Genomic DNA, 12255 nt, shown 5'->3' on the forward strand with positions numbered 1-12255 from the left:
CTCTGTGCAGGCACTCATAGCGGTTGGCTTCCACTCGTGGGTATCCAGAAAGCAGGCTTGCCCTTGGAAATGACCGGAGGAGCTTGAGTTCACCGACAACACCGTTCACAAATAGTAGAAATCAGCAGATTTGGTGAGATACCTGGGAAGAGTTAAATAATATTAAAAAGAAAAATCTTTCCTGCATCAAGAATAGGGAACATCACAATGCAGGATGCTAGGACCGAATATAGAGCTACTATGGATGGTTTGATAAGGGAAAATTTAAATGAGGGGATAAATGACTTAGTTGGAGTTGTCATGTCGGTTGTAATTATTATCAGTTTGGTAATTAATATTTTGTCCTTTAAAAAGTGTTTTGATAACTGTGCCAAATATGATAATTTGTCTGATAAGATACAAGATTTAGAAAGATTACCGATAAAATACAAGTCTGAGAAAGACTATGAAAATAAGAAAAATTAGGCTAGTAAGATACAAGTCTTAGAAGGACTTACTTACTATTGGTAAAATATAAGCTTCAGAAAGACCTATTACTGATAAGATAAAAAGCCTTAGGAAGAACTACTAATGAAAATAAGAAAAATACTCAAATACAGACAGAAGAATTTAGAGCAGAACCTACAGCAGTATGAAACCATTGCCTAAGGTTGTTAGAAATTGGACCTTAATTTATTGAGTTACCATACAAGAAAGACCACATGGATGATAGGAACTCCTCCCCCAACAAGGCTATGCAGAAATTAATTTGGATCCTGTAGATATGTTAAATTTGAAGAGGTTTAAGGAAGTATTCTTTTCATATGGTATGCATTTATCCTTTGTGAAGCAGATGTTAAATTCATGGGCAACTATGAACATAGTTATTTCACAAGACTGGAAAAATTTAGTTACAGCAATACTGGAATTTGGCTCTCAAATACAATGGAGAGCATGGTAGAGAGAGGAAGATAGGGTCCTAGAACAATGAGGTATGGCTAAAGGTATTGAAACTTCCCAAGCCCAGCTTCTCAGTGAAAGCCAGTATGCTGATTTACAAAACCAGTCTATATTTAATAATAACACCTTAAATCTATGATGTATAGCAACTTTGAATTCTTGGGACAGGGTTGAAGAATCAGGAAAGAGAACTGAGTCATTTACTAAAATTATAAAAGGCCCAAAACACTGGTTTTCACTGATTTCTTTTTACAAAGAATGATTTCAACTGTAAATAGAATGATATCAAATCCAGAAGACAAATATTAATTAAATCCTTAAAATTTGAAAATACAAATTCATAAATGCAAAATGGTGATTAGGCCTTTAAAGGCAAGAACAGCCCCCATAGATGAATGGATCTCAAACACAGCCGATATTGGATCTCACATTTATGATGACACTTGAATAGGGAGGTAATTTCTAAAAACATCAGAAAAATTACATGTGCCTTTGACATCAGAAAAAATACAGGCCTTTGAGCAGCTGGCACAGGAGCACCTAATTGCTCTATATGTGGAAGAATAGACTAGTCCTTGGAATTTACCTATATTTGTTATTAAAAAGAAATCTGGGAAGTGGAGAATGTTAACAGATTTAAGAACCATAAATAAGGTGATTCAGTCAATGGGCTCTTTAAAGCCTTGAATTCTCTTGCCTTCTTTATTAACTAAGGGATGGCCTATTATAGTGATTGATTTAAAAGATTGCTTTTATTGTATTTTTTTTCCTATTTTTTACAAGAAGAAATTTTTCTTCATGGTTCCCACTGATAATAATCCCCAGCCTGTTAAAAGGTATCATTAGAAGAATCATCCACAAGGACACAAGGAATATTAAACAGCCCCACCTTATATCAATATTTTGAACAACTGCCATTAGAACTAATTCATAAGCAGATTCCTGAATCTATAATTTACCATTATGTGGATTGTATAAGGAAGCTGCGGGTAGAGTTCCTGCCACTAGCTCCTGGCTGCCTGGCTAGCTTATGTCCCGAAATAACAACACACAAACTGTATTCATATAAACACTGCTTGGCCCATTAGCTCCAACTCTCACATCCTTATCAACCCACCTCCGTTAATATGTGTAGCACCATGAGGTGGTGACCCTCCAGGAAGATTCTAGCGTACGTCCATCTTGGGCTGGAACTTCATCACGTCTGCTCTGGAGAGGGGAAGCATGGCAATTTCCTCACTTCCTCCCAGCATTCTCTTTGGTCTACTCCACCCACCTATGTTCTAATCTATCAGGCCAAGCAATTTCTTTATTAATTAACCAATGAAAACAACAGATTGATATGACACTCCCACATCAGTGGATGATTTTTTTTTTTTTTTGAGACAGGGTTTCTCTTTGTAAATTTGGATTCTGTCCTGGAACTTGCTCTTGTAGACCAGGCTGACCTCAAACTCACAGAGATCCACCTGCCTCTGCCTCCTGAGTGCTGGGATTAAAGGTGTGTGCTACCACTGCCTGGCCATGGGTGAAATCTTATTGACTAATTCAGACACAGATACTTTAGAAAAAAATGTTTGATGAAGTAAATAGAATTTTGCCGTGTTGGAGATTACACATTGCTTCATAAAAAAAAGAAGAGATTCTGATAATTATTTAGGATATAAGATGGGTTTACAGAAAATACAAATAAGTAGAAATTAATTATAAACTCTTAAGGATTTTCAAACATTGCTGGGAGACATTAACTGGCTACAGCTCACAATTAGATTGAAAACTCAAAAACTGAGTAATTTATTTCAAACCTTACATAGTGATAAGGACTTAAATAATCCAAGAAAACTATCAGCTGAGGCTGAGAGAATATTGACACTGGTAGAAAAGAAATTACAGGATGCACAAGGTATCCCTTAGATCTGAGCTTAAGTATATCCAGGTTATTTTTACCTTCCATTCATTCTCCTAGAGGTATTCTTATGCAGAGAGAAGACAATATCTTAGAATGAGTATTTTTAGCACATAAATGGAAGAAAAACTAAAGACCTATTTAAAAAAGTTTTCTGAATTGATACTGAAAGGAAAATTAAGACTTTGTCAACTAGCAGAAATAGACCCATCAAAAATTGTGGTACCTTTTTACTAATACTGAAATTGCCTCATTATGGGCAGAAAATGAGCATTGACAAAGAGCTTGAAGTAATTTCTTGGGAAAGATTAGCTACAAATATCCCAAAAGCAAGAAACTTCAGTTTATAAAAAGAACCAATTGTATTCTCCCTCATAAAATAAAGGGAACACCAATTTCTGGAACTCCAACATTTTATATTGATGCAAATACATCAGGAAAGAAAGATTATTCGTCAAGAAAATGAAGTAATTTGGCTCAAACAACCTATGATTCAGCTCAGAAATCAGAATTATATGGTATTCTCGGGGTATTATTAGATTTTCCAGAATCTGTTAATGTAGATACTGACTCTCAATATGCAGAAAGAGGTGTTTTACACATTGAAACATCTGAATTTATTCCATATGATTCAGAAACAACTTTGGAATTTATTCAACAGCAACAAGTAATTAGAAAGAGAATTCATCCTTTGTATATAACATATCTGTCTGCCATACCCTCTAGTACAAAGTAATGATAAAATCAATCAGCTCTTGGTGAGAAATGGGCTATAAGTCTCAGAATTAAATAGGAAATACAATGCTAACAGAAAATGTTTAAAGAAATATTTTTTCCATCACTTGACAAGGCAAGGAAATCTCCTACTAGCTCTATAATGTGAGATTCCCCTCTGTATGCTATGAATACCATTGGTTAATAAAGAAACTGTCTTGGGCCTGTGCAGGGAATAGAGGTTGGCAGGGAAAACTAAACTGAATGCTGGGCGGGTGGGGGGGGGACAAGTTAGAGAAAAGCCATGCAGCCCCTCCAGATAGATGCCAGACCTTTACTCGGTAAGCCATTGCCATGTGGCAATACACAGATTAATAGAAATGGGTTAAATTAATATGTAAGAGTTAGCCAATAAGAAGCTAGAGCTAATGGGCCAAGCAGTGATTTAAATAATATAGTTTCTGTGCGATTATTTCAGGAGTCTGGGCAGCCAGGAAACGAACAAGTGGCCTTCTAACTACAGTTCTATGTATAATCAAACTCCATTACTTATAGAAAGTAACCCAAAAGGTACTCAAAGAAATGAAGTTGCGCAAATGGATGTGTTTCATTTTGCAGTTTGGAAAGTTAAATATGCACCATAGCATAGATACATATTCAGGATTTCAATGGGCAACTGCCTTAAGTTCTAAAATGGCTGATTCTGTAATAACACATTTACTAGAAGTCATGGCCATTATGGAGATACCTTTACAAATTAAGACAGAAAATGTTCCAGCATACATCTCTAGTAAAATAAAACAGGTTTGGTTTTTTTTTTTTTTGTATAGAACAACACAAAGCATATTACAGGTATACTGCCCAATCCTACAGGACATTGCAGTTATAGATAGATCTAACCAAACTTTTAAAAATATGATTAATAAACAGAAAGCAGTAATAAAGACCCCAGAGATAGATTACACTGTGCTTAATTGACTTTAAATTTCTAAATTCTAATGAAGAAGATATAATGTCTGTGGAGAGACATTGAATAATAGAAAAAAAAGTGATTTAAATATTTGTCATTTTTATGGGGGTTGGTTATAAGTTGTTATTGGTAATAGCCAGAAAAAAAGATGAACAAAGATTAATTAGCATTCTTATTCTGAAAAGAAAGTGGAGGATTTAGAAATGATAGGTAGATTATTGAATCTACTTTTAAACCAAAAAGCAAATACTAGTCTTAAATATTTTACATTGGTCAGTGTTTTTGCATATTGATACAAATTTAAGGTTGATGTAGGATACCTCTGTGCATGCTGTGAATGTTTTATTACCATTGCTTAATAAAGAAGCTGTTTTGGCTTATGGCAGGACAGAATATAGCTAGGTGAGGAATCCAAACATACAGGAAAAAAGAAGGTGCAGTCTGGGAGATGACAACAGTTGCCAGAGAAGCAAGATGAGATAACAAGCCATGAGACTCACTGCAAAATATAGAATAGAAATGGTTTAATTAAGTTGTAAGATCTAGTTAATAATAAACCTGAGCTAACAGTCTAAACATTTGTAATTAATATTAAACCTCAGAGTGGTTATTTACACACTGGCAGGTGGAAGAGAAACCTCCAGTTACATAAGGTTATTTTTATTATATTTTATATGTTTCTACTCTTGTTTAAGATATTTTTGTATATTGATACTGTGAAGGCCCAAAAATGTGAGCCAATTTCTACCTTGTCTGATGGTCAGGGAGTTTGGAGGTTGCTAAAAATTGTTGACAACCAGGGCTACACATCCTAACCCAGGATGTGGTTACTTGATTGTTTTCACATTAAGATGGCACATACTGGCAGATCCACTCCATCCTAACAAATGGTCAGAATATGCAAGCATACTTCTGCTCCTTCTTTTGTAACAGGAGGTTTGACCTAGGGAATGACTGCGCTCAGGATATTTGGTCTAGGGTATGTTCACTGCCTAAACAACAGAATGCTAATGATTTGATGTCTCAAAGTGTTGAAGCAATGAACTGTTCGAGTTGTCCTTAGTATCATCATACTAAAGAAGTCTCTTGTTGCCTTCTTCCCCTTTTTGTATTGGGGTATAAAAGTATATGGAAAATTAAACATGAGCAATTTCAGTATTCACTGGAACTCCCTCCTGATACTATCCTATGTTTTCTGTTTTATTATTTTTATTCATGTGTTCATCCTCTTTACTATTTTTTTCTATCCCCATGCCTCTACCCTGGCAAGAGGAATTTTTGTAGAGGCTAGCCCCCCATATGATACAAATTTAAGGCTAGTTTCATTAGAACATATTGTACATATGTTCCTACTCTTAAGGTATTGTACTATTCAGTTCATTTAACAATTTAATATAAATTTCTAATCCTTATTATTACAAACTATGATAATAAAGAAATACAAATTGTTAGTCACCTATTACAGTTGTGCATGTTTCTACACTTTTTAAAGATTGTACCTATGCAGTTCATTTAACAATGTAATATAAATTTCTAATCCTTATGTTATTATTACAAACTATGAAAATTAAGAAATGCAGGTTGTTAGTCACCTATTACAATCAAACTTGTAGTCAGTTAGGTATGTTTTCAAGATCAAACAGGGATTTATTTTAGACAAGTAGTCTTCCAACACTACAGAGAGCTACAGAATATGGTACTTAAGATGTTTTAATAATATAAGGACTTTTATGACAGTGAAAAATGTATGCTCCCAGCAACTCCAAACTAATTCAGAGAAGATAATGGTCATCGCAGAAACTCCATATGGAAGTTACTTTCTTTGTGGCAACAGTTAGTCACTGGGCAAGAAACTACACTTACCTGTACTACTGACCATATGCTGTCCAAATTGGAAAAGCACAACAGAAAAGGTAGTGCCTGTTGAACCTTGCCAAGAGGAGGCAGGATAATCCCTCAAAATTCCTGCTTCACAGAAAAGTCTGTCAGATATTCTAGGCCTGTAGGTTGTTGAAGATGGGTACTCCAATATTGCAGAGGGACCTTGAGTGACTGCTCAGGGAGCCAGACGTATCTGTCGTTTCTGAGTTTTAGAAGCTGCTTGCTCCACACTTCCTGTTTACTCAGGTAATATATCCTTCTCATGTCTCTGATGGAGTTGATATAGTTAATAGTTTTCCTTGTTACCAAATTTAGAAAAGAAACTCACAAGAGTGGTGGTTTACGTTTGAGAGACATAAGAAAATAGTTTTGGATTGGTAATACAAGTTAAAATAGAAAGTAAATTAGGAACAAAACTTTGGACTAACCAGGATCTGAATTTGCTAAGTCCGAATGTACTGGACATTGTTAATGTAATTCTTATCTGAATATATTTGCATATAGTTATTGTACTTATTGTATATAGTTTTACTATGCTGGTTAAAAACCTTCCTTTTTTATTTAGACCAAAGGGGGAAATGTATATTTTGATCACAGTCTTATAATAAAGTTGGCATTGAGTCAGAGGGCAAAGTTAGTCACTAGCTGAACAAAATTAATCATAGAGGTTTTGGAGGACAGGACAGATAGAAAGTAGTAAGACAGGCAGAGAGAGGATCTCAGCCAATTTGGATTGCTGAATTCTGATTTTTTATTGACAAAAGAGTAATTAGATAAACACCTCAGCATAGGCTACTCTAGTCAGTACTTCAGATAAGCCCTTCACTTTCCCATTACACACAGAGTGGACAAACAATGGTACAGTTAGTCTCCCCAGGATTTGATCATTATCTCAATTTTCTCAGGGGTTCCCAAAGATGCTATTGCCCCCAGATATCATGATGTAATTTTAGGAATACAATGTCTACATTCCCAAGAGGTGGAGTGGGTGGTTTTTGGTTGTTTGGTGGGTTATGAATGTTTGTCTTCGTTTAGGGGGGATTGGTTGAAAACTAAGAAAGGTTAGATTTAAGGATCCCTTTCTGAAAAAAGGGGGTATATGGAAAGGCTAGGATAAAAGTGTGGATCATTTAATCTACTTTAAAATAAAAAGCTACTATCAATCCCAAATATTTTACATTGGTATGGACTTTTGTATATTGATACAAGCTTTTTGTTAAAACATACCTTATATATGTTCCTACTCTTTTAAGGTAGTTTTGTATATTGATACAAATTTAAGTATTACCTATAGTTTGGAAGGGAAAGGTACTCTTGCATTTGGAAGCCAAGGGTTACCTACATCTCAGAAGGTATCCTGGCACTCACACCCCAAGGATTAGCTAAAGCTCAGAAGGGACTGGTATCCTGGCAGCAGGAAGCCAAGGGTTACCTAATGCTTGGAAGGCAAAGGTATTCTAACAGAAGTGTTACAGCTTTTGTCTGGTGGGGACAGTTTCCCCAGTAGTATTCGAGCCTTGCTCCAGGAAAGGTTTCCCTAATGCAAGTGTCACAACTCTGATCCAGCAGCAGAGGGTTTCTCCAGCAATGTTGTCACAGCTCTGCTCTGCTCCAGAGAAATGCTCTGCTTCCCCAGAGTTGAACGATTCTGTGCCAGCAATGGAAAGTCTCCCCAGACAGTGCTATGGTTCTGCTCTGCTCTAAGGGAATTTTCCCACACAAATGTAGTTCTGCTATGCTGCGAGAGCTGTTACAGCTCTATGATGTGCGATTTTCTTCTGCATGTGTTGCTTTTATTGGTTGATGAACAAAGCTATTTCAGCTAATGGCTTAGCAGAGTAAAACCAGGCAGGAAATCTGAACAGAAATAGAATAGACGGAGTCAAGGATGCCCCAAATCTGCTGTGTCCAGGTTGTGGAGGCCCCAAGAAGACCCACAAACTCACTAAAATGCAAAAGCAAGGTTTACTCATGAAGTATAAACCGTGGAAGAGACCTTGTCTTCTACAGTGACGCACTGGGGGCCAGAGGAGGTGCCCCACTCTTCTTAGGCAGGGTTTTTAAAGGCAAACCCCGACAAATCTACAGTTATGGGCATAAGGGTACAGTTGACTCTGGTTGGGCACAGTCCAGGGGACTTTCCACTCTGCTGATATCCACCTTGGGGCCTAGCACAAAATGGAGTTGGTTTTGTCCCCCAGGTCAACAGGAAGTCGTTTTGAGAATACTGCTTCCTCATCCTCACCTTTTTTATAGTAATAAAAAAGGAGGAATGTTAGTATTCAGGCATCTGTACTAGCCTGTCCTTAGCTGCAATCACTAAAAGCATCTTCTGCGCACACTGACTTCATTCCCTTTTAAAAGGTGGGCCTTGCCCACCTCCTGTCTCTCTTTCTGCCTGTCTCTCTGTGCCTTTCTCTTCTCTTGTGCTGCTCCTACCTGCAGAGGCCAGTCTCCCCTCTTCTTCTCTCATTTACTTTCCTCCAATAAAAAACCTTTCCACCTGAGCTTTGTTGCATGGTGTCTTTCTCTTGTGTGCCACTTTTAAAAAATTACAACAGTAAATATTTCCCTCTTACCAAATATACTCAAAGGTAAGATGAATTTCACCTTAAATTTTCCCTGTTCCAAGTTATTTTATAGTCAAGTAATCAAGTTAGTCCTCCCAGGCATTTCAAACAATCCCAACAATTCACTATATCATTAATCATCTAATAGTAAACAAATTATTTTTAAAGAAATCATTTTCAACTTACAACTTCCGCAAAGGTCAGTGGTTTAAGCTATCCTTTACGATTTTTTGGAACTGTTCTGATCCCTTCACTAACCTCAGTTTGCAGTATAAGGATCCTGGCAGAATCTAGCTGGGTCAGTGTTTATAGTCAATATTTTTAGTAACTTCAAGAATCCAAATACACCAATTAATATTGTTTTCCCTCTCTATCTGAAATTTTATTTTAGGCACTAACATGTTAATGATGAAAATCTATGCTAATGGGCAATGGTTAATAGCATATAATGTATAGTGCTCAATTTTTGATCTATTTGAAATCTCACTTGAAATTACTGTCAGTGATAAAGCAAATGATATTCATTACAACTCTCAGGAAACAATTATGACCATAGTTACATAAAATAAATCACAAGATTTATTGTATAATTTGCAACAGCTACTCAATTCTGTAAAAATTTATAATCTTAATTAATATTTACATATGATTTCATACAAAGCTGGCCAAAAAAACCCAAAACAACTCCTAACAATTATATATGTATCTATAAAAATTTCAAGAATATAGCTTTGACTTCTGAAAAACACATTAAATACTAAAATCCAACAAATGTAGAAGCTGAAGGGGAAGAGAAAAACGACAGCAGACTACTTGAATTTTCTTCCTCCCAAATATCTAAAACATCACATATTCCACTGTTTTCAGTGTAGCTTGTAAAACCCAAAAATTCTGATTTCTCCCCACTTGTTTGAAAGAGGTCCAGTAGAGACTGTACGGGTGACCCACAAGTTCTGTCTTCACATGCAGGATACTCAGTTCTTTTCGTATCCAATTCAGCACTTGAGTCCACAGTTTTTTTCTTTTGCCCTAATAACATTCTCACTTTCCGCTGGATCCTACCACAAGGCAAATTATCCGTGTTCTCAGTGTCACGCTCGTCAGGGCCCTGAGGACTACAGGGTGGAGTTCTGGCCCTCACTGGTAGGTGTTCCTTTGGTGGATTTAAAGTCACCAGGTCAGAATCATGACCAAACATAATTTGGTCATAATGAATTTCCTTATTCTGTAGATCTTTTGCTGAAAAATGTGTATTATCTGCTGTTAATTTTGGTTGGGGTGGACTATTTTCTGTACTTAGATAAGAAACTTCTACACATGACCGTGGCACACCTGGAGAGTCACCTACCCTCTGTTCTAAATTGCTTCTATTAATAATTAATTTATATCCAGAAACATCAAGAATTCCTTCCTGCTCATTTTTACATGGAGGTAGCGGTGTAAAATCCTGTCTTAGGTCAGGGTCACTTGCATGTAGCATGCTCACTGTTTTCCCATCACACCCTTCCACTCCAGCTGAGGAGTAGGGCACAGGTTCTGAAGCAGACACCAGCTTTTGTTCAGGCTTCTGAGTTTTTTCACACTGAAAATCCTGCTTGGGCAGCTGCCCACTGCTTTCTCCCATGTCCTGAAAGACGGGCTCCAACTGTAGTGTCTCCTTACGTTGCGTGTTTTTCAGGACACTTTGAGAAACAGAAGAAAGGGATCCGGTGCTGTATTTTATTCTTTATAAAGAAAAAAAGGAAACCAAAAGTTGTAAATTGTAAAACTGTCTTTAACTTATTTTAAAAACCCATTTAAGATATCTCAATACAGAAATCTTAACATTTACTTCAGGTGTTTTAAAATGTACCCATTTCTCATCCACATTTTTTTCTTTCCCCTAGAGAACCAACATCCTGAATCATCAGAAGCTTAAACAGCAGGAATTAGGTGACAGACTCTCTATCTGCCCAACTCTGTTGTTATCCTGAGAAAACGTAAACACTTTAGCACTTTGCTTCATATTTTAATGTACAATTTCTAGTTTTTTAAACAGAAAGTATTTACTAGAAACTGAAAGCAGAACCCTATGATTTTCATTTATATTTAAAACATTTCATATCAAAGTGAACTAGATATTTGTATTTCTAAAGGTGACAAAGTAGTCCTTCAATTTCACACAAATATTTGAGCCAAAACTCTTCTTCATGTAGAATCTAGAATAATTGGGATACTACTCTCTTGAACAATCCCAAATTATGCACAAATGAACGGTAAGTTATCTGGTCACCAGTTACACTTTGCCTTATCTGTCACAGGAAACCACGAGCAATATACAATTCACTGTCTCTACCACCAGATTGGTTTCCTTTACTTATAAATGGGGTTTACTCTTTAAAATTCCTTTTGTGCCTCATCTGTGAGGCCTTAGGTTTGATCCCTACAAAGCAAAGCAAAACCAAACTGGGGTCTAGAGTTCCTCTCAACATGAGTGATGACACTGCTCCACCTGTAACTCCAGAGATGGATACGGACTGGCAACAAGTAAAAATGACACTGTAAAATGATTAGGGAATGACCAGTTTAAAAGCTCATGCCTTTCCTAAACTTTCAAAAAATGTAAATTTTCAGTTGGTTCCACATGGACACATTAGTAAGTAAAGTATTGCCCAAATCAAGACCTAAAGATGGAGCACTTCCTGCTCACCTTTCAGAAGCTCTACTTTAATATCTCATCTCTAATCTTACTGCTTAAGATTAATCTTGCATAAAATTAGACAACTGTACACGCATAGAAAAGCATTTCTAAAATTTTAGATTTATGAAAATAATCTAATTAGGACTCAAATTGTCAGTGTGCAGTTACTGGAAACTAAACACTACTATATTCACATTTCAAAGTCTGACAATGTCTTTGTTAGGAATCAACATTTTTCATCTGAGTACACTGAGTTCCATAGTTCAATATCAGAGGTTGGCAACATTCCCTACTGGTAATATCTGGTCTTCACTTTCTTTATTAATTAATGTTTTGCTGCAAGACAGCCGCATTCTGTAACAAAACTGAGCAGAGGCCACTGACTCTTTCAGTTCACCAAACCTAAAATATCAACTCTAGACTGACCTTAATAGAAAAAATTGTGAACTCCCTTTCAAAACCATGTTAGAGGGAGACTAAATACCTTTGGTGGTAGGGGAAAAAGAAGGGAAGAAGGTATTAGTTCTAAACCATATTTATGTCATGTAAAAAAAACTATATTCCTTCTAAGAGCAGATAAACGAGATTAACTTTT

General features: G+C 36.3%; 1 protein-coding gene across 2 annotated transcripts in view; it reads right to left on the reverse strand.

The window, feature by feature from the left end:
• Nucleotides 1-9586: 9586 nt before the first annotated feature.
• The window catches only part of Dbf4 (DBF4 zinc finger), a 38573-nt gene continuing 35904 nt past the window's right edge, over nt 9587-12255 (reverse strand). For both annotated transcript variants that reach the window (XM_057758651.1, XM_057758650.1), the window contains exon 12: nt 9587-10704. In XM_057758651.1, the coding sequence (XP_057614634.1) occupies nt 9738-10704 (967 nt within the window). In that variant the 3' untranslated portion in view covers nt 9587-9737. The remainder of the gene's footprint in view (nt 10705-12255) is intronic.

The sequence above is a fragment of the Chionomys nivalis genome, chromosome 26, assembly GCF_950005125.1.
Source record: "Chionomys nivalis chromosome 26, mChiNiv1.1, whole genome shotgun sequence".
Lineage (NCBI taxonomy): Eukaryota > Metazoa > Chordata > Mammalia > Rodentia > Cricetidae > Chionomys > Chionomys nivalis.